Source organism: Balearica regulorum, chromosome 8 (genome assembly GCF_011004875.1).
Source record: "Balearica regulorum gibbericeps isolate bBalReg1 chromosome 8, bBalReg1.pri, whole genome shotgun sequence".
Lineage (NCBI taxonomy): Eukaryota > Metazoa > Chordata > Aves > Gruiformes > Gruidae > Balearica > Balearica regulorum.
Genome location: NC_046191.1, coordinates 31,065,600 through 31,092,907, shown reverse-complemented (window position 1 = coordinate 31,092,907; position 27,308 = coordinate 31,065,600). Strand labels below are relative to the sequence as shown.

At 52.4% G+C, this 27,308-nt stretch overlaps 1 protein-coding gene across 3 annotated transcripts in view; it reads left to right on the top strand.

Moving 5' to 3' along the window:
- Positions 1-27,308, top strand: part of PAPPA2 (pappalysin 2) — a 93,236-nt gene that overhangs the window by 55,677 nt on the left and 10,251 nt on the right. For 2 of the 3 annotated variants that reach the window (XM_075760425.1, XM_075760427.1), the window contains exons 14-20: positions 2,902-3,073; positions 5,410-5,587; positions 7,408-7,621; positions 14,336-14,504; positions 15,193-15,325; positions 16,453-16,562; positions 19,255-19,326. In XM_075760425.1, the coding sequence (XP_075616540.1) occupies positions 2,902-3,073; positions 5,410-5,587; positions 7,408-7,621; positions 14,336-14,504; positions 15,193-15,325; positions 16,453-16,562; positions 19,255-19,326 (1,048 nt within the window). The remainder of the gene's footprint in view (positions 1-2,901; positions 3,074-5,409; positions 5,588-7,407; positions 7,622-14,335; positions 14,505-15,192; positions 15,326-16,452; positions 16,563-19,254; positions 19,327-27,308) is intronic. The other variant, XM_075760426.1, reaches the window with a different exon arrangement.

Genomic DNA, 27,308 nt, shown 5'->3' with positions numbered 1-27,308 from the left:
ATAAAAATAAAAGTTTTGATATTATGACTTATGATTAGCAATCCCTAATCTATGTAACACTTTGTGTATATAATAATACAGTAAGAAATGTGCTGATCTCTCGATCTACTTTATACCAGCATTGCTGGTTATGTTTCCAAACTGGTGGAAAACCAAAACATACCCAGAAGTGCTGAAAAGAATCAGTACTTTGTTAATTGCTAATTAATAACAGCATTGTCCCGACTACCAAGGCTGCCCCAGACAACGTGCTGTGGGTCCAGCAGTGCCAGCGGAGCTGCTCCAACCAGCACTTGGCCTGGCTGGATGTGTCCGGAGGGTGCCACCAGCGTGGTGATGAGCAGACACTCCATACCTTGACACAACTTCAGGAGCAGATGAAGTTAGGTGTCTTGGGGTCCTGGTGTGGCCTCCCAGATGCCCTGTAGCCTACAGATGCTTGGGTGAACCCACCACTGAACTTCCAGCCCTGCTTCTCAACATGTGGGCTGAGACTTGGCTGGATAATGTCCACGTGCCCGGAGGTGCCCAGGGGTAAGGACTTTCTCGCTGTGGTGTGTTGATGCAGCATCGAGCACCATGGTAGGAGGGATGCTGTGGACCAGCTGCAGCTCCCTTACGTGCCCGTGGCTGGTGAGGAAGGGGACGGGAGGCACGAGCAAGGCTGGAAAGAGCAGCTCAGCCCCTTTCACGCATGCGTGTGCAGAGAAGCGCACACGAGGAGGTTTAGGACAGCGGCTCCGTCACGGGGAGGTGGAGTTGGGGATGGGAGCATGTGTGCGTGTGTGCAACGGGGGCACAGGCAGGGAGCAAAGCAACCGCCTGGAGAAGGTGACTTGCGGGAGGGGAGGGGAGAGGGCTACAATTGGTACCAGATGCCCTCAGAAGCTAATGACCTGACAAACGCTGTGCTCATAAAACAAATTCTTTAAAAAGGAAGCAAATGGAAATATAAGCTAGTGAAAGAATTTGCAGCAGCTGCCCTGAAACCATTTCTCACTTCATAAACAGGTCTGCATTGAAAAAACAGCCCCTTTCTTCTTGTTCTCCTTTGTGGTCCCCTCCCGTGCCCACCGGCTCTTTCAGGGCTGTGGCCTGCAGGTTTCCACCGTGTCTCTGGCTCGGTGGACTTGTCCAGAGTCAACAGCACATTGCGTTCCCTTAACGTCCGTGTCAGCACTGATATTATTTTTTTGTGTGTGTGTGTGTCATTTGTGGGATTTCTAGCTGTGCATCCTTGGCTGGAGCGAACGCAAGAGGCGAAGGCTGCCTCTGACTCCCCTGGGTGAAACGCAGCGCACAAGAGCTGTCGCAGCCCCGTGCAAAGCAAGGAGCAGAAGGGGGGACATTTGGGTACACCTCCTTCCCTCCCCAATTATCACCTGAAGCTGCAGCACCTCTTCCCCTGCTTTATCGTGGTGAAAGATCAAGTCTGGCCACCAGATAACCGGGGCATTTTCTTGTGGGAGCTGTTGTGTCAACCCTGTGTCTTGGCCCCATTCCATCGCTGGTAATTAATCTGCTGGCTGTGTTTTGCTGATGGAGACCGTAGCTCCCTGGCCGGCACTCCTCTTCACTATGGGATTATTTGTGATGCTTGATTAATCAGGCTGGTCCTTGGTGGGAAGCTGCTGTGGTGGTGGTGGGGCTGTTTATTTCAAAGGGATGGATGACACATTGCAAGCTTTCCTGGGACCTCTTGTAACTAGGTGGTGCATGGGGGAAGATAATTCCTTCTTTTAGCTCATCTCACCTTGGTGGCCTGTGTGTAGTTTGAAGAACATCTCATGGATGGTTCCCTAGTATCTGCAGAGGTTCCTTCTCCAGCTAAACCGTTCCTTGCAGTTGGAGAACCCTCTGTGGATTCTAATGCCTAATACAGGGTTTGGCATACCTGTCACCCTTCTATCAGCACAGGCTTTAAAAAGGCCTCTCTATCTCTTCTTCCTGACTGTCTGTTGCTGCAAATCTTGTCTTGTTCTGTGCTAAGGCTGACTGAAACTGAGGTGTGGATTCAAACGTTACAGGGAAGAAGAAACACCTAATGTTACTGCCTGGGCTTTATTGCCTTTGGAAAGTGCAGATCTTTTGCTGTCCACTGTCTGTCCCCGCACACTTGTCTGAGACACGCATGAGCACAGCACGTATGGGAGAACATGTGGGTGGCTGCAATCATGCCCGAGTCCAACAGTGGCGGACTCCCTGTGGCACTGCAGATGACAGTTTCAGGAGGTCTCTTGCCACAAGTTCTCTGGTGTCCAGTGTGATTTGGTCATGTTGGAGACAAGAAATTGTCATGTAGTAGAGACCACCTTGCTACTGGAGAAGCTGCAGTGCTCTCTGGAAGGTGCTACACTGACTGCTGTTTATAGCTTTACTCCTTGTGCATTCAGGAGTGCTGCCTTGATAGGACCATCTGATATCAACTTTCCCACTGTGGCCATGGGAGAGTTGTGGCCTTGCTGGGTATGCTGTCTGCCTGCCCTCTCCCCATCACCTCCCTCCTCTTGCTCTCTTGGTCCGCCTACACCCAGCACCACCACCTCCCTTGGTGCCAGGCAGCGCCAGAGGAGCTGGAGTAGCCCACCAGACAGCACAGATTTTGGAAGGAGCGTTGTTGGGCTGCGCTTCCCTTCGTCGGCTTGGAAGGACACAAGGGTCTGTGAGAAGATGTGTGCTAGGTTTGCGCTGAGGTCCAGCCAAGGCAGAGCTGGGAAGAAGTAACCTCCTGGCACCTTCGTCAGGAGACTTCGAGCCTGGAAGAAGATGAGGCTGAGGGATAGGTGTTCATCTCTGTAGGCATATGTGACCCACTGAGCATCCCGCACAGGTCCCACCCAGAGAGAGTCCCTTCTTGCTGCAGAAGGACCTGCTTGCTGATCCTTTCCCTCTTCTCCATAGTTGCATCCATGGTGCCTGTGTGGGATCAGGAAGCTGCACGCGGCCACTGCTTGCTCATGCTGCTGCTCTCAACTGCACCTCCGATGGCCTGAGGCACATGGCGTGCACTGTTGCCTGTGAGAAGGGCTTCGTCCTCCGCTCCAGCCATGGGAAGAGCCTGGGCTCCGTGCAGGTGAGTGGACCTCAGAATGGGGGTGACCTCGACCTGTTGGACTTAGTGCTATTGAAGAAAGGTTTAACCAACCCTAAGTGGTTGCAGTGACCCCAGGACATTTTGCTCTTCCGGCCCTGACCTCCTCACTGCTCTTGCAACAAACCTCAGCCCAATGGAGGCTCTGGTGCTGGACCTCCATGCTGGTGGTCCTGCTTTGGGGACCCCTCTTTTTCCCTCACTGCCGCCCTCCTAGCTGCCCCAGCCTGGTGCTGCCCACAGACCATGGCTCTGCGGGGCGAAAGGCTGCTGCAGGGGATGTCCTAAGCCAGGGTGATGTGCTCTTGCACAGGGAGAGGTAGACATTTCTGTTCTCTGGATGGGTGTTTCTGGGAGGGTTACACATCTCTGGGACGTTTTCTCTCTTAAGCTGAAGTTAGTGGCTCAGGAAAAAATGAAGTCATTGCGGAGCATCTATATTTAGAGGCAGCCAACAGCGACAAGAGCTTTTCTTCCTTTGTGTTGCGTTGCAATAACACTACCCACGCCAGCAGGGCAGCACAGAGGTCACCATGAAAGAGCTTGTCCTGCTTTCCAAAGGGCTGGGGGATGCCTTGTAAAAGCCACGAGCCAGCATGGCTCTTAGCTGTTGACCAAGGAGACCTGGGACTGATGTGTCCTTGGGAGCTGAGCTGCCTTGATCTGGGCAGTCGCCTTGGCAGGGTCGTTGACACAGCGTGTCCCATCCTTTGGCTGTTCCTGGAGGGGGAACAGGAGTCTCCAGGGCTGAGCTGGTCCCCTAGTAGTCCGAGCAAGAGCGTGAATTCGCACGAGGTGGAGACAGATGGAGGTGAGTCAGGCTGTGTCAGCGGGGTGGACCTCTTGTGCTGTTGGAGAGTTGCAAGTGCTCGTGATGCCTCACAGGCAGGTTTCCTGTGCTGCAGCCATCAGTGTTTGCTGAATGAGAGGTGGGTGCTGGAAAGTGCAGTGGGACAGCTGGGGATGCACTGCTTGGCCCTTCATCACTGGGGAGGTTATTAATTACATGGCTGCATGGCTCTGTGGGCCAAGGCATGCCCAGGGAAAACAAAATGTTCCCATTATCCTCTGAAATGAAGCCGCAAAAAATAAATCTGCCTCGGGTGACAGTTTTCCTGCGTTTGGCGGCAAGATGGGAAACTTCTGGACAGAGCTTCGCCATGTGGCTGTCACAGCAGATGGCAGCTTGCAAGCACCCTGTCCTGGTTTGGCTGTGTGACCCTACACTTCTTGAGGCATTTTGGAAAAATGCATACAGCTCTCCCCTGAGCATTCTCTCCACCTGGTTCAGCTACACCATGATCTTGCTGTGCACCTAAGAGTACCACACTCAAATTTAGTGATGTCCTTCAGAGCCACCATGTCCAGGATCAATCAAAACGTGTTGGCTGGGAGGACAGGTCACACATTTGACTGAAGGAGCACAGTGGTTGTACTCAGCAAGTAAAGGGACATATGAACAGTTGAAGGACGCTACTTTGGTCTGCAGGACTGCTGGGCTGGGGTTAGCAGTCTGGGAGCGGAAATCCTAGAACAGTTTGGGTTGGAAGGGACCTTTAAAAGATCATCTAGTCTGACCCCCCTGCCATGGGTAGGGACACTTCCCACTAGACCAAGTTGCTCATGGCACGCTGTCATCTACCACTCTGTTTTGATGAAGCCCTTGGCACATGTTGATCATGTTCGGTGGTGGGATCACTGGTGGTTAGGTTCTCATGCGTTCCCCTAGCTGTGTAAGAGGGGCTGTGTAATAATGCTTTGTAAATGAGGTTGTATGAACCTCTGATTTCAGTGGGGTCTGAGGGCTGAGGCATGAGAGAATCAGTGCATTTAGGGGAAAAACAATCAACAGGAGAGTCACTCGTCAACGGCTGAAGTAAGACTTGGTCTTGCAGAAGAGAAAATTGCAGTGTACAGAGCTGGGAATAACTTGTAGCTCAGGAAATTGTAGCATATCTTGAAGGGATTTTCCTTTTCCCCTTAATGTGCTCTGGCACCGCTCGGGCAGCGTGCATGTAGCTAGCCTTTTCTGGAGGCACACAGTTACAGACCAAGCATTAGAAGGTCTCTTGTGCAGCTGGTTTGTGTGTTACCCCGAGGGCCATTCACTGCTTACACACCTCAAACATCACCCTGTGAGTGGATAGGGGCTTCGTGACTCAGCGTCCAGAGTGGGGAGAAAGGGCAGATTGGGGGAACAAAAATGGGGCAAAGCTCTCCTTGTCCTGGAACCTGGGTCAGCCCTTTCTGCTGTGATGGCAAACCAGTAGGTTAAAGCTCACTTGCAGGGGTCTGATGGAGATTTGCTTTCTCTGCAGCAGGAGGTGGTGCTGACATGCAGCTCAGGGCGGTGGGACAGATCTGTGACTTGTGACCCTGTTGACTGCGGTGTCCCTGACCAGTCCCATGTGTACTACGCTGAGTTCTCCTGCCCCAAGGGGACTAGCTACCTGCAGAGATGTTCCTTCTCCTGCATCCACCCAGCCAAGCTTCAAGGTAAGGTCTGGAGTGCTGAGGGATTGAACTCTCCCTGTTTGGTGCCACCTTTTCGTGCCTGTCCCAAGCTATTTGAACAGAGCATTGCAGCTTCGAACTTCCCAGTTGTCCTGCCTTCTCCTAGCCAGGTGGGCTCTTGAGAGACTTCCTGAAAGAGTGGGCGTCCATCCCCCTTGAGTGGGACACCATAGTGTGGGAATAATTCTCTCTGACTCCCATCCTCTAGCTGACAGCCCTTATCCATCCACTTCAGGGTGTAGCGATGTCTTCTCCTGATAGCTGGTGAGGTCTGGCAGCCTCCAGCATTATGGGGACCAGGGAGGCAAGAAGTGTGCAGGCAGCCGGTGTGGACAGAGAGAGGACTTCAGAGAGCCAAAAGTGGCTCGGTTGCCTGGTGGCTGTGGGAAAGTGTGTGATTCAGGAGTCCCGGGGCTGTATAAAGCCGTAGAGACTGATGCCTACAGCTGTGGAGCAGTCTGGGAGATGTCCACCACCCAGACACGCAGCAGTCCCCCAGACATGCCATGGCCTGGCTTTCATTCTGCCGACTCCATCAATAGCCGCAGGAATGTTTTTAAGCCAAGTCGGAGAAAGAGAGCTACTGTTCCTGTCTATACAAGGCTGAGCTGGATGGGATTTCAGGGGTAATTGCCTTGACAGCTTCAAGCATTGGGACTTTATGTGAGTTTCCACCAGCGCCTTTGCTCTGAACAATCACATACAACAAATCATTTTAATGGGTGCCCTATTTTATGGAGACGTTTATAGCTGAAACGTATGAAAATCATTTACTTTTAAAAAAAAAAAAGTTAAATCTAAGGAGCAAAAACTGCAGGGAATTAAGGTCTCATTTCACGGCAGGGGGGATGCCGGCAGATCCTCAGCACGAGCTGATCAAAGGGTAGTGTGTGAACGACTCGACAGCCCAAATTTTGCACAAGCCGATGCCCATTGCCTTGTGTGGGTCAGCCGAGGGCAGGGTTTTCACTCGCAGCCACCTCTTGTTCCTGCTGAAGTCAATGGGAGGTTTGCCATGGGTTCTCTTGGTGGGAAGGCATCCCCTTGGTGACTTCCAGCGCCCTGGGTGACTTCCAGCGACTGACACGACGGCTGGTGGTGCTCAGCCAAGGCACTTGAGCCACGTGGGTAAACTTGCAGAGGTCCAGCCGACTCAGCTGAGCTGTCAATGCAGGGACGTGCCTGATGCTTGTTCTACCCGAAGGCTCGCATCCTTACGGGCAGGCTCTCAAGGCTAATAAATGCTAAGAATAGGCAAGGAAAGCATGACACGGCTGCGTGGCGCTCGGAGGCGGGGGGGTGACCCTCGGTAGTGCCAGCCCGCCAGGAACACAGGCGCTGAGCGGAGGCATGGTCTTGTCCCTGGTCCAAGAGCAGATGTAGGCAGAGCAGTGATCCCATGAAAAGAAGGAGATGCACCTGGGGATAATGAAGATGGGCTAAGCTAAATATGACAGATAGGTGTCATACACAAAAGTCCTCAGCCCGCTGAAGGCTATCCCGAGGCATCACCAGAGAGGGGGAGTTTAAGGGAAAGTTTTGGGGAGATTTGCAGAATCAAGATCCTTTCTCTGTCCCCTAGAAGTTGTCCCTTCCCTGCTTCTGTCTGCATTCAAGGAATTTCTGCTCCAGCCTGACCAAGCGTACAATGGAGTCCATGGTCTTCATATTTGTTGCCTCCCTTGGCATCAAGTATCCACTCTAACAGAAGGACTTTAGCTGGTTGTTCAGAGCTTCCCTCAGCAGAACTCCATCCTCGGATCAGCTGTAACCACCATGTACTGCTTCTGTTTTGGGGTCAGGAACAAACCAGTGGCTGACCTGCCTGGAGGACGGTCTCTGGTCGCTCCCCGAAGCCTACTGCAAGCTGGAGTGCGATGCACCTCCTGCAGTGGCCAACGCCAAGCTCCTGGTCCCACGGTGCCTGCAGGGGAACCACGACGTGGGCTCGGTCTGCCGCTACAAGTGCAAGCCTGGATACCACGTGGCTGAGAACGCAGCGGGCAAGGCTAAGAAGTAAGTCTGTGGTGGGTCTGGTACCACCGTCGTCTTCCTCCTCTCCTTGCTGACATCGGGAGAAGAGGTGATGGTCCACTGGCAGTCTTGAAGAGCTGATTTAATAGGTGCAAGGCAGAGCAGCTTGCTCTGGTCACGCATGAAATATGGGAGGCATTCCCCTGGTTTAGGTAAAAGCAGGTGGAAACAAGACGCAAGTTGCTGTTGCATGCACGCGTACGTTAAGTGCCTTAACCTAAAGCATGTGAGTTTTCCCATGCATCTCAACACACTTGTCGCTTGCTGAAAATTAAGCATGTGCAGAAATGTTTGCAGACTCTCAGGTAATTAGATGTAATAAGATGCTGGAAGATTCCTGGAGCTGCTGTCTTTCCTAAAAGTGATAAAACATAGATCGTGGCACTGGGGGTTGTAAGAACGAATGACTGCCTGTTGTCAGGGTTAACACTTTACCCCCTGCACGTCTTGGCTAAATTTAATCTGAAGCGTTGGCAAATTGGAGATGTTGCCCGATGCTTCGGGGAAAAATTCCTGGTGATTCACTAGCCCTGCGCTCAGCCAGTATCGTGACACTGGGGGGTAAAGCAGCATTTTGTCTGCGATGCCTCCAGCTGAAGTCCCCGTTGGGTTCGGTCACTAAAGATTCCCTGGCACTGGCTTGGTCCTCCCCAGAGTCTTGATGCTAGCCCAAATCAGGTAATTATGTGCTAATTGTTTAATGCCCCCTTCCAGTTTTAATTGGATGCAGACTTCATCTCTACTTTGCTCTGGGGTAGGGTTGTTGTGCACTGGGAAGCAGTTGCCAAATTTCTTGCCTTGTAATGAAGGAAGTGGTTTCTGTAAACAGCTTTTCACAGTGTTAGGAGCATTTCTTGGGCCAAGGGGAGCTGAGCAAATTACGATTATGGCTACGATCACGTGGACCGCTTTGCAAACTGCGGAGCAGCTTGCGTGCCTGTGGCATTTCAGGCACTGGACGTGCAATCAGATTAACCCAGCTTGCAAATTTAGGCCATCTCAGTCATGCTGCAGCAACTGTTGGTAAAAAGGATGCCCTCTGGGAGCTCCCGATGCTTCTCTGATGTGTGTGTACCTTCCCTATGGGTCTGAACAGCCCGTGACACAAGTCAAGGAAAATTATGGGAAGTGGTTTACATTTCCATAGTGATGCACATTGAGGTAGCATTTTCACATTTGCTATTGTCATTACCACTAATTCATCCAACGTCTTTGATGGCAGAGTACGATCTTTTTACAGTAAGCAAAAAAAAAAAAAATAATAACAGAAAATGCAGATTAACTGCTATGTGAGTGGCATGGTTGAAAGCAAAAGCCTTTCCTTGGAAGTGTAAATGCCGGTGCACCATCTCATCTGGAGCTCTGTGTATACACACAGCGTGAGTACAAACCCCTTGGCATGTGTAGCGAGTAGCAGCTACTAGCCAGTAAGCGGGCCAGTCAATTACTGGATCGCTGGAAATCCTTCTGGTGTTTCAGCCCTGGCAGGCAGAGGATGGGAGCTGCCAGAGTGAGAGGTTGCTTTCTTTGTTCAGGCCAACCTTGGAGAAAGCACGTTGTTGAAGGTGGTGGAGAGCTCTGGAAGAGGCCGGCATCGGTGAGGTGCAGGTTCCTGATGTGCAGGGTGTCAGCTGATGATTTGGACATCAGGTTTTGGGGTCTTCTGAAGCCTTTCTGGGTTCAGCAGGCTGAGTTCTTGACCTATTGTCTCCCTGTTGTCCGTCAACTCGGCAAGCATCAACCTTGCTAAAGGATTCAGTGTCCGTGTTGATGGACATAAGAAAGCAAGACTCTCTGTGTGCTATATATTGGATGGAAGTCAGGCATGATTCACGGCTGACACTGAAGACTCTCCATGCCAGCTTACTTAGGCCAACCTTGGAAATATTCTTCAAATTATTCTTCTAGCTCTAGAAACCATGCCTTTTTAGAGGGGAATGATGGAGGGAGTGTAACCCCCAGCTACGGGGCTCAGACTGTTCTCCAAGGAAGGAGTAGAGGCATCTTTTGGTGTCTGTGTGTTCCCAAGGCATCAGCCCAACCTGCTACTATGTGAAAGACACGGTCAGCTTCTCACAGCACTGTTACAAGAAGCTTGGTCATCTCCTTCAAGGGCTTCCTTCAGGGATGGCTCTGGATCCCCTGTGGACAGGGACAGTTAAGCTGTAATATGAGCAAGCAGGAACTCAACCCAGCCAAGGCTCATCACCTCCTGAGTAGCTGCTTTTTTGAGCAGCGTTCTGATCTCTCTCATGCACCTCGTAAAACACCCTGGCTGCTACAGCTGGACTGGGGACCCAAGCCCTGGGGCTTTGCTCCTCACATGGCAGGCCTATGGTGCCTGAGCCGTGGCTGGGATCTGGCACTTTCTGTCCAAGACAAGATGCTCTTGGACACAGATACTTGTATGATTCCCTCACTTCCGTTGAATTTTACTGCAGGAGCAGTAAGGATGCCTAGAAGGTTCCTGCAATCTTGGCTGAAATGAATTTACCATAGCATAAGTGGAAGAGAAAAGGGATGAAGAAATCTGTTGTCTCGGAAAAGATGTTTTTATCTATTAACCTGGGTGAGGAAAGGCCCTTCAGAAATCATTGCTTGTCAACAAGAGATCCTCGAGGAAACGTTGATTGTGTAATCGAGATCCTGCCAGAGATTTGCTGCCTTTCTGCTGGCAGGATCATCTGACTGATGATGCTGACACGAAGGCTAAATCTTCTTTGACTCTTCCTAAAGGAAATCCATTTTCAGCCTGGAGAGCCCACATAACAGCCTGATTTCCACCGTCTATGCTGTTTCACATCTAACCCCAAAATAATGGTAACGAGGGAAACTTCACATGTGTATCTGTGCTTTGTGATGGGAGGTCTCTGGTTTTGGGCAGCATCTGTCTGGTGGCACACACCCACCTGGATCACACAGAGCAACGAACTGCCAAGGAGCAAGGTTTGGCATTGTCCACAGCTGCAGCCTTGAAAAGAGCTGGCCTGAAAGTCAGAGGTCAGATACTTCGGGGGAAAATGGGCATCACCCCCACAGTAGTCCTTGCTGTTGCTTCCACCATGCAGTACCATCTGAAGCAGCTCTCCAACAGGAATATCTAGGACATGTTTAAAAGAGCACTCTAATGCTGAGAGGATGCGCTCAGTTTGGGGACCAAAAAGGTCAGACCCTGCAGAGGGCTTGTTTCCCTTGCCCAGTGCAGGATGATTCCTTTGAAATAAGAGTTTTTTGGGATCCCAAAGCTACTTTTGTGAGGGGTCAAGCCCCTTCTGCTAGCTTGAGGGAATGAAGCAAAGAACTGGACACCCAGGTCTTTTCAGGGAGCTTTGAAAGTCTCAGCCTGAATTTTGACCAGAGATCAAGGGAGAACAGCCCAGACCCCTGACGAGCTTCCATGGAGATATCTTCTCTCCCTGCTAGAAGATATGGAGACCATAAAAGAGGGAGAGAAGGCTGGAAAACATGGAGGAGAAAATGGACTGGAAAGAGTTAGCAGACCAGAGGCTGGAAATGCATCGGAAAGATTGCGGTGGGCAAAGCAGGACAGCCTAACCCGGGAGCATCGGAGTTCGCAGGGCACCGGGCCACTGTACATCTGCGGTGGGTGCAAAGGCGTGGGGCGCTGGCTGCCTCTGCCCACATCTGGCCCCTTCAGATAAAAGGCAAACACCCACGCAGCTGAGGGAGCCGAGCAGCCAGGTAAAGAAAACACAGGCTGTCGGCTGGACTCCTGTGTCGCTTCCACCTCTAAGGTCTGTGATGAAGATTTACAGCCCAGGTTGTTTGGAGCAAAGCAGCGGAGGTCCTGCAAGCTGGTGTTGCTTTCTTTCAATTTACCGGCGAATCTCCGTGCTTCCCCACTATTCTTCTTGAAGCCGTCAGTCTCCTGCCATGGGAGGATGAGGCTTTACACTCATTTATCGCTGTTCACGTACAGCGGACCCAGTACACGACTGGATCCTGGCCAGGCTCCTGCGTTCTCGGCTGTTGGAGCCAGGCGAGCACTCATGCCTTCACGTCAGACGCAGCCCTCGCTGGCCTCAGACGTCTCCCCTGCCTCCTCTACCCATTAGGCATCCGTTCGCCCGGTTGGAGGGGGAAGCTTTGACTCCAATTTTCCTGGCTTCCTCGTTAATCCTTGAGAAATGCTGCTAACCCAGATCAGAAGAAGTCGGGGGGTCTGGAAATTTCAAGCTGCTATGAGGTTGTGGGGATTTTTATATATTTTTTTTTATTTTTTTTTTTAAAGCCTCTCCCTTCCCTTCTCTGTGCCTTAATATAAACTGCTCACTTCATACGTGCGGCAGTGGTCTACAAGCCACCTTCTACCCCAGGGTCAAGCCAGGCCAGCCCTGTTTGAAGTTCCCCAGCACGGATGCTGGCGGTGGGGTGAGCCTCCAGACCAAGGTGGCTTTTTGCCCCGGGTCTAGGGGGGGGTAAGCAGGTCTGGGGAGAGGTGGTAGAGGCCGCGCATGATGCTGGCCCCACTCTGGGGCCACTCCAGCACCACATCAAGACAAGAAGCCCCCGTGAAGACGACGGGGCTGCAAACCACAGCGTGCACCTGTGCAAACTGCAGCTCCCACAGCGTGTGCTCCCCCTGCTCGACTCCTCTCCCCAGGTCTTCCCACTGCTCCTGGGCAAAGGGTTCCACCATGATTTGGGCGTTGAAGTGGCTGCATCGGTTATAGCCCGGTGGCTGGTGGGTGAGTGAGGTGTGGTGGCTGGGATGCTTCTGGATTGTAAAGGAGTTTGCTCCGTACCTGAGGCATCGCTGTTGCAGTGAAGCTTTGCGCCCCTGGTTTGCTCCTCTCGCTGTGATGCCATCGGCTTAACCCAAAGCAAGTCATTCAGCTGGATCACACCCTGCGTGCCAGGCAATTCAAGAAGGGGAAAATGCTGCTTGAGGACCTGGACGTCCCACACTGATCAGTGCCTCAGCATGTGCCTTTAAAGGTGGGCAAAGCAAAGCGTTCAAAAAACGCACAGGAAGAGGCAAGGTCTGATGAGAACATCTTTGAAAAGCAGTGACCATCACCCCAGTGAAAAGGGCGAGCTACCAAGAAAGTGAAATTAGCAGTGGGCTGAAACCACCGATGCCCACAATAGGGTCCAGAGTTGCTCCTCCTCACCACCCTTCCAAAATCATACGTAGTTGCAGTTCCCTTCAGTCAATTCAAGGCTACTGCTCTCGGGGTGACTTCGCAGCACCCCTTGCTGCTCAGGCGCTCACACTGCAACAGCCCGTGCTCCCAGGGGGAAGATACTGTGCAGAGCTCTGTGCCGGGGGACCTGCCACACTCCATCCCCTCCCCTGCCCGCCTCCACGTTACCTGCCAGAGCGTGTATTCATCATAGCAGGAACCCTCTGTCCCCCTTATGCAGTCTCTAGGGAAAACAGATCCCTGATTTCTGAAGGGAGGAGGGGAATCTTTAAGAGCTGGAAATATTAAAAAAAAAAAAAAAAAAAAGAAAGAAGAGAATGTTTCAAAAGGCTCCCAAATTTCCTGCCCAGGAGTTCCCAGCAGAAATGTAACAGGGGTGGCCATCAGCTTGTGGCCCAGGTCTGGTGGTGGGATGCAGATGGGGTCCCCTTGCCACTCCAGACTGCGTGACCCTGCACTGTTTTGGGGGGTGCAGTCGGGTGGCCCCACACAATACCTGCTGCAGGTCAGAACAAGGAGCAATTTAGTGCCTCCCCCCCCAGGGGTTTCTCTAACCCAGTTAAACCCTGCTCTATGTACCTGTGGCATGCTATAACCTCCGTAGCACGGCACCTGGAGCCCTGCCTGCTGGCACCAGTGGCGGGAGAAGGCAGGGGCAAGCAGCTGGAGCAGGCTGTCTAGTAAGGGAGGATTGGAGGGAGGGGGAAAAAGTCTCATTAAGGATGGAGAAATCTGCACTGGCCCAGATAAAGCCCATCAGTGCTGTCAAAAACCTGTCAAAGTCTGGGGTCGTGGTGACATCCTTTCCCGAGAGAGCAGCCCCCAGCTAGCCCGGTGCCTTGTGGGGTTTTGATGCCTCTCTGTAACAGATGCGGTGTCTCTATCGCTGCCAAGGACAGGAGACAGAAAAGCGGGTGGGCTCTGCTTCTGGACTTTTTCTTCCTTTCTTTTTCATCGTCTTTTTGGCAAGTAGTTTGCGCCTGGGCTGTTTTAGCAGTACAGGATGGTATTGGTCTGCTGCGGTACGACAGCCCCTCGGCAAGAGCAGGATTGACAGATCTGGCTGGAGTACAAAGAGGAGCCTCAGGAGTAGCTGGGTGCAGGCCAGCAGGATTTACTGGTGGAGGCTCACTCTATCCAGCAAAATATGTAGCTACTGGCGGTGGGACAAAGCAGCCCAGGACCCGCAGGGGCTGCAGGACAGAGAGGAATGGTTTTAGGGGCACCACGAAAGGCGGGGAGCAATGGGGTGGTGAGTGCAAGGAAAAAGTGGTCAGTGTTCCTAAATCAGTATGATCGTCCCAGCAAGGAGAAGGAAAGGTCCTGATTGAGCATAGGTTGTCCTTCCAAGAGGACCTGCCCGTGGTGAGGGGTGGGATGGCATGGGAGAGCCTCACACGCTGGGGGTTTGTGTGTGCTCGGGGAGAGATGTCTCTAGGCTGCCCCTGCCTCTGTGGGGATGCTTGGTACAGCCAAGGTGGGGTGTGTTCGGGGGGCTGCAGCCCAGCCTGGCTCTGTGTTTCCCCAGGAAGTTCCTGAAGGTGCAGTGCCTGGAGAGCGGGCAGTGGGAAGAGGGGCACTGCATCCCTGTGGTGTGCGAGCCTCCCCCTCCTGTCTTCGAGGGCATGTACAACTGCACCCAGGGCTTCGAGCTGGACAGCCAGTGCGTCCTCAACTGCGAGCCGCAGGGACAACAGGTGAGTGATTGGGGGGAAGGCGGAGATGGGCCAAGCACTGTGCTTCAGAGCACCTGAAAGCAGCAGGGATCCCTGTGCCCCACTGTGCAGAAGGACCCTGTAGCAGCTTAGCCAGTGCCAAATGCCCTGCTACCACCAAACAGCAGTTGCTCTGCAAACCCAAAGCTCTTCTTGCTGGATACCAGCCGTGGATGGGGTGCACCACTGCCTCAGGGTGCTCCTCTGCACCCTGGTGACTCCTTCAAAGAGCAGTGATCTCAAGCAAGCCTGCTTATCTTGAGTGAAAATGGTTGGAAAGCAAAAGTATGAGGGTTTCTAGTGGGTTTTGGGAGCCACTGTGAACGCATTGACCTGGGATGATGGACAACCTTGCTGCAGCAGGGCTGCTAACCAAGGGGCTTCTCTGGGGATGGAGGCTGCTGCTTGCCCGGCTCTTCCACCCAGATTTCACATCCAACTTGCAGGAAGGGTTTTGTCCAAAGAAGCATGGTCTAGCAGCAGCTGGAAAACAATTTGCTTTAAGGTCAGTAGTGCAAAACACCCGTAGGCTGGACCAGATGGCTGCAACCTGGAGAGCTTCCAGGGGGGGTCCTTGTATTTTGCTGCCCCCAGAGCTGGGCAGTGGCCAGGCAGGGTGAGCCCTGCTGCTGCTGGTAGTAACACTGGCTGCTCTCCCTCTGCTTTGCAGGTTCCCATCGTCTGCACCAAGGAGGGCTTATGGACAGAGGAGTTCAAACTGTGTGAGAGTTTACGGGGCACGTGCCCACCACCCCCGGAGCTGAATTTTGTGGAGTACAAGTGCGAACAGGGGCACGGCATAGGTGAGGGCAGATGAAAGCTAAACGGAAAACTGAACCTTATGTTGACTCAGCCCTCCCAGAGAGCTAAAGGTCACGATGACTCTTCTTCTTGTACCAATCTCCACTAAATCTATGAAAAAAAAATATCCTATTTTCTCTTCCATTTGTTTTCTAAACATAGAGCCAGGGGTGGCTTTAGCCTTGTGCATGCCCTGCTTGTACTCACGAGCAAGACTCAAAGCTAAAGCTGGCTCCGCTGTAAGCATCTCTCTTTTCAGAAGGAGCAGAGACTCATCTCCAGGGCAAATCCAGCCCTTGGCAGTAATTTTCCTGTTCTCTAGCCATTCATCCCCCCCAAGGTCTCTCGGCTTGTTACTACTGCTGATGTTTGCAGGGTTAATGTGGCAGGTCCTAGGTAAAAGCCACAGCGACAGTCGTGTGTCACAGGGCACTTTCACCGGATGAGGGACCAAATCATCCATTTCTTTCTTCAGAACTTGGTCGCTTTGTTCTTTCAAGAAAAGCTGCGATGCTCAGTCACAGTCATTGCATCTCGTCTGGCATCCCGCTGGACAGGACGCTTGAGCAAAGCCTGCATCACTCTGAAGAAAACACACCAGTTGTCTGGGTCTGATCCAAACAGGCTGAGGCGAGTCTAAGGGCAGGGCCTCCTAAGGTTAATCTTTGGGCAGACCTGAGGTGAACCTGGGGTCCACCTGGTTTTCCAAGGTGATTTTTGCACCTTTTTTTTTTTTCTTCCTCAGTCATAGGAAGGCAGTGGAAATTCAATGTGGTAGAAAAACTATGAACGATGCTTTCTAACTTGTCAACAAACATCCCACACCATCCAGGCCAGATTTATTTTCATATTGGATTCTCCGTCCTGCCATTGGGGCTTGAATCCATCTCCTGGGGCATGTTCAATTTTCCTTTCATCTGGGAGAAGGGAATTGGCCACAATTACTGTAGGGTCTTGCATAATTTAGCATTTGGGGAAAGAACGGTCACCCCTGGTTGGGAGGGAAAGGGTCTCCTCTATGTCAGCCTCACCCTCGATGAGGAACCTACATGTTTGGGTCTGGTGCCTTCCTGTAAACATCATTGCCTGGTTCTAGATGAAGTCCTCAAGGTGCTCTCTCCTCCCGCAGGTGCTGTGTGCATACCTTCCTGTATCATACCTCCCAGTGACCCTGTCATACTGCCCGAAAACGTAACTGCTGAGACGATGGATCACCGTCTGCAGCCCACCAGAGTCCAGGTAAATGGGGAGGTGGATTCCTCTAGCAGGGGGTTTGCTGGCAGCATAGAGGGGAGCCCTCCTCCTTTCTATCTGGTGTTTTTTAACCAAATTCTATTTGCCTTGAGTGAAGAAGGGTAAGACTTGGAAAGGCAAGCAGTATAAGTGAGCTCGGGGTTGGCTGGAGCTCCAAGGAGCTGCCCCGGCTGCATGCTCTGGGGGTACCTGCTGTTCCCCACAACCAGGTTCCAGTGCCGAGGTCCTCCTCCCTCCCACCGCTTCATCCTTCTCTTCCCTCCCCGCGCATGCTACTGCAGAGCCTCCTGCCCTCCTGTACCAAAGTTCAGCACAAGTTATCAGCTCCCAAGCCAGCTTTCAAGGACTTGCAGGATACCGCAGTGAATGAAGTTAAACGCAGGAATCCCGCTGACTTTTCAGGACGTGCCGCATGCCTAAACCTGCTAAGCTGCTCTTATTGTCAGCCAGGGCGCTGGGAGAGCAAAAGCTGAGCCTGGGTCCCAGATTTCCTGGCAGCAGAGGTGCAACCCCAGGCAGGCATCTCCCTGCCAGGGAGGACGCAGGGCACTGTCAGCTGAAAGGTGTCTCTGGCTGCCAGGACCCGCTGGCCGGCCAGTTGCCTCTGCTTCTGGAACAGAGGAGCCTTTCCCTCCCCATCTCTTACTCATTTTGTAGGCAAAACAGCTCGAATAGCTCAAATAGTTTGGATCCTAACGGCACAACTTTCCCAAAAAGCAGCTCTGCCGGGCTAATATTTCTTAAAATAAAAATGAGATGCATAAGGAAGGAGGTGGAACAAAGAAAAGCAAACAATCTTCCCAGGAGCCAGCGCTCCCATCCAAACGCTTTCCCCTCCTCCTGGGAACCCGCAGGAGGCCCAGCATCGTGCCTGTGGATACTACTGTACGTCGCCTTGAATCAGACCCGTGACAGATCGCTGCCGGGGGGTGAGGACGCCCGGGGCATGTGGGATGGTTAAGCACGAGCCTTGGAAGGAGTCCTTGCCTTTGAGGGATCGGATGGCTTGGCCCGTCGAGGCGGTGGCGTTCGGCTTCCCTTTCCCCGCTGCTGTGGGCTCTCGTGCGAGGGAGGCATTTTGCAGAGGGGAGGAGGAGGGAGGTTAGACGTTATTTTAAGAAGCGGCGCTCCCCCTTGCCAGGACCTCTCTCCCTGGACCATCTTGTTTTCCCCTCTGCCCCGGCTCCTGCCACTGATCCCTGCTTTGCCCCTCCAAGCCTCCAACAGCTTGTGGTTCCCTGTGCTCCCAAGGTGGTGGAGAGGAGGCAAGCCACACAGGGAGACGCAGAGGCTGCTCAGGGAGGTCACAATCCTGTTTTGCTTTCAGCTCTGATTCATCGCGTCCCGTAGCCGAGCAGGTTTGTCCCTCTGCCTTTACTTCCCAGCCTGGAATACGGGATACTAATATGAGTATACTAAAATGCTGTTCAAGTTGCACAACAACCACATATGAACCACCCCACTGGGGTTAGGATGCAAACGTCCCCTGGGCTGAGCAGGAATCATATAGCTCAGCCAGCATCCTAGGAGTCTGCCCCATCTGACAGCAGCTCCCTCCAGGTCTGCCTTCCCTGCACTGGCTGAGGATGACCAGGTCCTCACCCTGCCCCATCATGTCCTCAACCGAAAATGCAGCAGAAGGACCTGCAGATGGTCTGCATGGGCAGAGCTACCCCATCCCCAGCTGCTGTGCCACCCGGGGATGCTGAAGCTGGGCTGCCTGCTGCTGCACGTTTCACATGAGAGGCTAGGAGAAAACATACGTGCCTCTCTGTGCGACTCCTGTGCTGTGAAGGGCATCCTAGGACACTTTCACAGGCTAGCCATCGTTTTATGGGGCCTCAGATTTCAAAGCCTGCCTGAGCTTTACAAGGAGGAAATTGCATGTGCGGTGGGGCTTTTCTTCCCCCCGTATAATCATGCGTGCTCCCCACAAACCCCCGCTGAATGTGCGTTCCAGCGCGGTGAAACCACCGAGCCCTTCACATCTTGCTCTTGTGTCCAGTTGGCTGCAAGAGCTGAGTTCGTGCCTCGTAAATACCAGCGATAACCTCAACCCCGTGCATGAACGTGAGTCTGGTGTATCTGCTTCAGGCCAGGTCCAGGGAGGTGAGTCCTCCTGGGACATTGTTCTTGGAGTCTAAGAAGGGGTTGATGAACTTGATGATGCAGGCACCGAGTGACAACTGGCTGAGCCCCCCATCCCATACAAACGAGAAGCTGGTGAATCCAGCATCGTGCAGAGAGGTGATGGCAGACTCCAGCCTGTCGTGGCCCGAGTGGCTTCCTCCCAGCAGCTGCTCATGGCCAAGTCAGCCACCGTGAGGTGGCACTGCCAGCCAAACCCACTTTGGTGGTCCCCGTCATCTCCCTCTGTCCTCTCCTAGTTGTGTATCTATGTACGCATACGTACACACACAATCTGTCTAGTCTCTGCTTTGAGCAATGTACCCTGGTTTGCGGGTGAACCAGGTGCTGCTGCCTTGGGTTTGATGGGCTTCAAAGGCTTTCCTGCCGGGGAGAGGTGCAGGAGGGTCCCGGGGGTGCCGCTGCTGTTCTGCACCGCCATGAGCAACATAGTGTTGTGAGACACCCTGCACCTCCAGAGAGCATGTGGGTGGCTGTTGCCCTCCCTCTGCCACCTTTCCTGACAGCTCTTTTCTCCTTCCCTCCTCAGCATATTGTGTGCACGGGCAGGCTGCGGTGGTATCCAGACCCTTCCGTCATTCACTGCATCCAGTCGTGCGAGGTAAGGCCCCCCCCCACGCCCAGCACGAGCTGCCTGCTCCTCGCAGGAGAGCTCCTGGCAATGCAAACTTGCTCCAGGACAAAGCCGGATGGCTCTGACTTCATGTTTGATCCCAGCTGGGTCAGGGCTTGCTGGCTGAGCAGAGAGACCCAGAGCAAGCATCCTTGGGTATGGTCCCCCATGGCCAGGGCGATGCTGGGGAATGAGAGCTGCAGAATAACACATTTCCTTCCTTGCCTGCTGCTTCTTGGCCAGCCCGGGAAGAATGTTCTAGCAAAAGGATTTCACTGGCAAGGGGTATCCCCAAAAAGCCCATACTGACTCCAAGCCTGAATATTTCCTTAACCAGAACCGCAATTCTAGAGTAACGCAGATCCAGAAAAGCCCTGTGTGACTCACGCGTCCAATCAAAACAACTAGGATTTCCAGCCTCGTACATGCAAAACAAACCGCTCCTGAAGAATCTGCAGACAAAGAATTCCTTGCAGAAATTGGTTAGCTGCTCATTTCACTTTGAATAATGACCAGGCAGGAGAAAATCATAGGCAGCCTGGAGTCAGTTCGCAAAGGAAATTAAAAATAGGCAGTCTTTGTCAAGCACTAGTTGTTATTATGATTGAGGATAAAAGGAAAAAGCGAGGGGAGGGGGAAGTGTATTTTGGAATGTTGTATGCTGGGATTTTTACCAAAAAGGAAAATGTAAATGAAGTTTGCGCACCAAAAATAGCTTTAGGTTTTGCTGATTATTTTTTTTATGTGCTCATTTCAATGCAAATGATCGCTTTTGCTCACCGATTCTGCCTAGCTCAGCTCTTTGTCGACTGAAGTGTGGGAGAAAGGGCAATGTTGCAGGGGGCACGTCCCCAGGAAGGAAATGTTACGGTCAACAGAAGGTGCAGCAGTTATTTCCTGAACTCGATGGCTCTGTTGTGCATCTCTACTGCAAAGCATGGGCTGCAAGCGTAGGGGAATGAGGTGCTGTGTTCTACGGAGGCGTTTGATGGTTGAGTACCAGAGCTTAGCTGCTAAGGAGATGGAGAGACCCTGCTCTCCATCACCCTTGTAGACTTTTTTAATGCCTTTTCTGCTTTCAATTAATCTTTCATCAGGGATGACCAAGCAGTACATATTCTTCTAACTGAGGTCTCACCAAAGTCCTGCATAAAGCTTCCTTGTGCTGGAAATGTCTCTTTTGATAGGACCCAGGACTATATCTGCTATTTCTGCCATTGCATCAGTCTGGCAGCTCAGAGATATCCTGAGGTCAGCAAGTACACCCAGATCTTTCCCTACCTCCTTTGTTTCCAACTGATGAGCTCCAAGCTAACAGCAGATGTTTTACCATCAGTACAAGAGCTTGCCCTTCAGTTTTATACAAGTGCATGTCATCCTGTTTCTCTCTCTAGTCCTTCAGGTCATCTAACTATTTGTCAGATATCCTGATCCTCCTCTGTGGAACAATGCCTTCTTCCTCATTAGCAATTTCATCAGCGCAGGCCTATTTTTTAAGGTCACAGTCACTCATTTTAATACTAATGAAGATTCATCCTCAGATAGTTTCTTTCACCCTGATGCTCTCCTTTTCGATACAGCTCACAGCTGCCTCCTCCCTGTTCTCCTCCTCCTCCTCATTTCTCACGTATGGGTCTGTGATTATTTTTTTCATTGGGTTTTCTTCTACAATGATGAAGGTTATTAAGGGTGGACTGATAAGCTAAGTCTTCCTAGATAACTCACTTTTTAATAAGTCTTTTATAGTAGTCCTTGTCTTGCCATAAAGACCAAAATGGTCTCATTCAAAGTTTTGCTCTGGGATCTGCTGCTCGGCGCTGGGAAGAAGGGAGGTGTTACCAGTCCCCTTGTTTGACCACAGAAAATGCCCTGAGTGTTGTTTCGACCTCATCTGTGCTTGCTTCCACTCCCATTTCTATACCTGGCCTGCCTCCATCCTTGTGACAAAAAGCACTGCAGTTGTCAGAGGCCATTCCACTTGGGACCCAGTCTCTTGTGGGATGTGGGGATGTCAGACAGCAAGAGTCAGGTAGAGACAGAATATAACCTCTAATCTGTCCTTGCTGTGTGACACTCCACCACCATTTCTCCTTTTCTTGTTCTCCCCTTCATTTACCTGCATGAGAAGTGTTCTGCCCCTGCAGAACATAGCCCCTGCTGGGTCTGGCGTGGTTCAGCTTGACTTGCCATGTCCATGGGACATCTTAGTCCCAGGTTCCTCCTCGTTTCAGAGTAATCCCTCACTGAAGGCACCTCCTTTAGGAGCCCAGTCTCTGCACTCTACTGGGCAGCAGAACGCTGTTCCAGAGGACTGCCCACCTCAGGTCCAAGTCACCCCTCAGAGATGCCGTTGTCTCTCTGTTGACTGCTGAGTGTGTGTTGGTTGAGGAAGCTTTCTCATCTGGATGCCTCAGCGAGGGGAACAACCCTACATAAGAGAAATCCAGGCCACCCGGCTGCTTGTACCATCTCTCCCTGGTGGAGTAACTTCAGGATGGGGCATAGCAGCAGTAGCCAAGCCTCAACCTCCCCAGCCCCAGCTGGAGCCCTGCCTCACATTGGAAAGTTCAGGTCACCACACAATGGCATTAGAGGCATTCTCGCTCATCTTTATCGTATGCTGGCAGCGGATCAGCCTGACTGCTCATCCCTCTCGCTCCTCTCCCCACCTCCCTTCTCTTTCCATTAATCTAGTCGTCCATCTGCCTCCCGGTCTCTCGCTGCGCCTTGCCAAGTTCCCCATCCCCGGAGCAGGGAGGCACGTAGTTCAGCGGGTGAGGGAGGGAGGATGCAAACCCTTCCAGGAGCCCGTCAGGAATACGAGTTAGTGGTGAGCGCGCTTTGGCTCTTGAGGGCCAGCGGAACATCTCATCCCTTGCCATCAGTAGAAAAACAGATGGCAGCACTGGGGCGGGGGGAGAGCAGGCGGCTTGGGGCTGGGTAGAAAGGGGAGCGGACGAGAAGAGAAACCTCTCCTACCCGCTGTGGTTTGGGAGGAGGCAGACGTGGTCCTGGTGGTGGGCTCGGTTGCTGTGAGGGAGGCATTTGCAGCATCTGGGACAGGTTCTCCTAAGCCATCCTGAGGTGACCACATTCCAGCTATCTTCCTCCTGTGCCCAAGAGCAAGTGAGGCTGTTGACTTCAGAGGAGGAGACAGCACATACAGTGATCCAGGTTGCTCCCTTGAACTATTTCCGCCATGGTCCAAAATGGTCCACGCGTGAGTGTGGCTGCTATAGCACACCTCCTCGTCTGTGCAACTCACCAGCTCTGCACCTCTCTGTCTCCCACCACAGGGGCTCCTCTGGTTCACATTGTGGCTGGGGTTTAGGTGAAAAAGTTTACTTATTTTATTATCATCATGTTTGCCCAGTGTTACTCGCAGGATGGAGTAACCACCACTGTCCTGCTCCAATACCCTCAGAGGAAGGCAGGCCGCTCTTGCAGCGATCTGAGTGAACGTAGGAGGGTCTTCTGGGCAGCAAATACGTTCTGCAACATGCTGGCCTCACCTTCACCTCCAGTTCTCTTTCACCATTGTGTGCAGGCAGCAAAGGGTTAAGTGCAAGAGATTTAAGGCAGCTGTGCTTTGGACAGACCACCGTGACAGCTGTGGTCTGCCTGGTGGGGTAGCAATTCCTTCCTGATGTGACTCGGTGCCTTCTCTGGTTGAGGCTGGCTTTGCCGTGCTTTGCTCCAAGCAGCCCTGCCTGTGTGCTGGGGGAACGTGCGGAGACTTTGGCTTGAGGTCTCTGCCTCGCTTCCCGGGTAAAGAGGGGCCATACCAGAAAGCTGTCGTGAGCTTCCCCACATGAGGACAAGGTCTCGCTGCCCTTGCGCGTGCTGCTGGTCATGTTATCGTGGTCGTAAAACGCTAATCTGTTCCCTGTTTTGTGGTTTCCCTGAAGTATTACAATGGAAATGATGAGATAGGGATTGAAGTGTGTTTGTGGTTGCTAGTTGTTCTCAAGTCTCTCGATCCAACAGGTAGTCAAGGACCCCAATGGATCCTTGGCTCTTCCCACCAGCATGCTCAAAACCCTCGCTCTGCACGTCTGTGGCTTGTGTCCAGCATTCGTCAGCCAGAATTAACCCCTTTGAAGGCATATGCAATAGGGAGAGGGGGAAGTCTCACCTAAAATCAGGGTTCCGCTGTGCTTTAATGTGACGGGAGACTTGCTCCCTGGGCAAAATGCGGCAGGCAGCTGCCTCTGCTCCTCAGCATCGATGGGGCTGGCACCCCTTGATTGTCCCTCCTCCCAGACACAGGAGCTCTGAGTTTGTACCATGGCAAAGCTCAGCACAGGAAACCAGGCAGAAAAATGGTGCTGGTGGGATGCTCCGCTCCGAGAAAGAGACGCTGTCCTGGGGCTTACAGCAATGAGGACTACAGGCCCCCCAGCTTCTCCAAGGAGACTCTTTAGAGCAGCTAGGTCAGAGCATGGCCAGAACTTAGTCACCCTCTCGTGACGCTCGCGTCATCACTCTCTCATCTGTTGTCCCTGTGGGAGCATTTCATGACACCTTTATCCAGCCTGTGGTCTTCCTCTGTCTGCTGTCTGGCTTTGAAAACGCAGAGGGGATGCTACTGGATGTGACTGCTGCTCTTGCAAGCAGGCAAGAGGCAGAGTGTGTGACTGCTGTTCCTTCAGGAATGCCACCAAAGCCAAAGTCTAAAGCCCGTGTGATCCAGCTGACTGAACAGGACTCGATGAATTGCCCAAGATTCTGGTGCATTCAAATTTAGGATAGATATGTTGGCCTCCACATCTCAAGAGGATGCAGCAGAGTTGGAAAAAGCAATCAAAATGATTAAGGGGATGGCACGGGTGCCCTTCAAGGAGACCCTAAACCAGCTGGGACTCTGCAGTTTGGAGAGAAGACAGCGGCTGGGGGTTTGCCAAGTCACAGAGGTGCTGCGTAAGACAGATGAACTGGGGAGCACTCACCGAGACTGGCAAGGGGTTTGTTTCAAAAAGGAGAGTGCTTTGGACTCTGAAACTGGCTGCCATGTGAGGCTGCGGGGGTGAGAGGCAGCTTTAAATTCAAAAAGGGATTAAACAAATCAGGGCCACAAACAGATACCAAAAGGAACAGGCAGGTCTGTATCTTCCACCATGCTTAACGCAGCAGGTGCAGATGGTGGGGGGAGTACGAGGAGCGTGGGCTGCAGGTAGTGGTCACTTCTGGATCAGACCTGGCCCCTGACTTGTCAAGGCAAAGCCCTTCATGCTGGGGACGTGGAAGGCAAGATGAGGAGCTTTCTATGTACCTGCTGAGGACGTTTTCCTGCTGCTCTTGGCATGAGCAGCACAGGCTGCTTAGCGTGGGATATAGCCTTCCAGGGGATGAACCCAAAGAAATCTATTCCTCTTCCAAAAATCTCAGTTGAGGCATACTTTTCCTAAACTGTGAGAAGATCTCTGTCCCCTACACACACGTGGAGTGTGATTATAGAAACCTCTTTTTCTTAAGAGACAAAGCAGAGGGAAATAAAACAATCACAGATGCCAGCATGGTGCAAGGGCAGGGGCCAGGCACAGCTTTCCTGCCTGCGGGGACAGGCTTACAGACCCCCCGAAAGATGGGGGCCTTTTGGTATGGGTAGGACCACAGCATCCAAGCACACCACCAGTGGTGGAGACCCAAAGAAATGGAAGCAGTGTCAGCTCCCCCAAGCCAGATTTTGCCCGACCTATGGCTACTTCTCTGCCCTCTCCAGCTCAGGTGCCATCCCTCCATCCCTGTCCATGTCCTGCTTTCCCCTCTCCCTGCGGTCACAGTCATGTAGCTGGTGAGACAGACAGAGCGAGTGGAAAGCCACTGAAAGCACCCGCTGAAATAAAAATCAATGAGTCACTCCTGATAATAAACAAACATCCCTAAGCGTAGCCCGGCCAACTGCTCTTCCAACACGAATATTCATTCCCCTTCAGCTCCTTCATCCCTTGTACATTGTTTTTCTTTCTGTTTAAGATCTGTAACAAGAACTTGGCAGAAACCAGATACAAGTGGGTCAGGAGGCCCTTGTGGTTTTCAGGGCTTGTTTTCCATAACCCATTCTATCCTGCAACATATTTTGCACAAACGGCTTGGCAGATCTAATCCATGGCAGCAGGCGAGCTGCTGAGGGCAGGATCACAGGCTGGTGCCCATGGCACGGGAGGTCCTGGCTTCTCACGTGTGTGCAGCAGCAGCCCTGGGAATGGGGAGAGCTGGAGACCCATCTCTGGGAGCTATCATGCCTGCCAGGAACGCTATTGACACCTGGCATCTTCCTGTGCTCCCTTTTGCTTGTTGTTTCCTGCTTCTGCTTTTCTTTTCCTGTCAGCGCCGAGATCAGGGTGCAAAAAGGACAAGGCTGAGGATCCTGCCATGAATAGATCACGGACAGAAATGATTTTATGGAAGCAAAAACCTGCTCTGATGTGGTGTTCATCTCCATCAGCTTTCCATCCCTTTCTTCACTCTTGCCCCCCTGGACTGTGCAAAGCCCTTTCTGGATTGCTGTCTGCTGCGATGCGGGGTCCCTGAGGAGCAAGGCACAGAGCTGGACAGGGGAGAAGAAACACATCCCCATTCAGTAGCCCAAAGTGCCACATACTCACTTCAGCAGAAGCGTGTCCAAACCAAGTCCTGGCCTGGTACACAGAAGCACTTTCAGAAACCATGAAGGCAAGGACTTGCTCTCCCAGTATGGCCATCTACAGCAGTATCCAGGCTGGAGATCAAGCAGCCATCTAACCTCATTCCCCCTTCAGACGCTCATCCTGTCCAAACTCAATCCAGACTTGATTCAAACAGAGCCCAGATGTTTGCAGGAAACCCATGTCCAAAGGACCCTCTTTGTCCCGAAGAACACCTGCGTACCAAGGCTGCTGGAAGCTGGGCTGGTGCTTGCCTTGGGCATGGCAGTACAAGTGACGGCACATAGGGTGAAACCAGGCAGCAGGATGCTGCCTTCCAGCCTGCCACCCCTTCCTTGAAACATTCCTCAGAGTACGTGGAGCACTTTCTCAAGCAACAAGCCTCTGTTTTCTTAGTGAGGCCTGGGGAGAAGGATGTTGGAGCTGGAGCAGATGTTCCTGAAGACCTGAGATGTGATGAAAGCGTTCCGCACGCTGAGTTGGCAAGTGAGTGGCTCAGGGACACCAGCAAGCTCGGAAGCAACCGGCATTTCTCCATGTTGCTTTCTGGCCATGTCTGAGGTGATGGAGCAGGTCCACAATGTCTCCTAGCAAGCCATCCTGCAGGCGTGTGGCTCCAGGGGACAGCTGCCGTGGTTCAAAAGGAGCACAGGAACACCTCAGGGGACACAAACTGGGAGACGTTAAAAAAGTGGACGAAGCGCTGGGTTTGTAGGAATTTGTTTCTCTTTTCTTCAGGCCGCTTGGTCCCGGGTGCCTCTTGCCAAATTTCTAGAGCTCTCTTCCTCTGAGCGGTGCTCGCCCTGCCTCCCTCACTGCGATGGGCCAGGTAGCGCTCACTTGCTGCTCGGAGTGGCTCAGGGCAGCGAGGCTTCCCAAAAAGCTTTTTGAGCAGAAGCCAGCCCTGTTCCTTCTCTGTCCCTCTTGTGTTTTTCAGAGATGATTTCCTCCTTGCGTGCCAGAGAGCCTCAGGAAGGAGAGAGGGAAAGTGAATGTGCTTGGGGTGTCAAGGGGGGGAGGAAAAAAAAAAATAAAATAAAAGACACACTGCAACAGGGAGAGGGCCAAGAAAAATATTTAATCCAAACAATGAACATTGTCGTTTCCTCCCACAGTCTGCATTCCCAGTCAACTTCCCTGGGCAAGCAGGGGGAGCCAAGAATGGCCGGGCTCCCTGCCTCACCAGCATGAGTGTGAGTGTGTGTGTGTGTGTGTGTGCAAGGAAGGGGATGTGTGCTGGGGACACTGTGCTATAGCATCGCTTTAACTAGCTCCTGCCACATCTGCGGCTGAAGGGACTGACACCAGCCCCAGTTTTCTGTA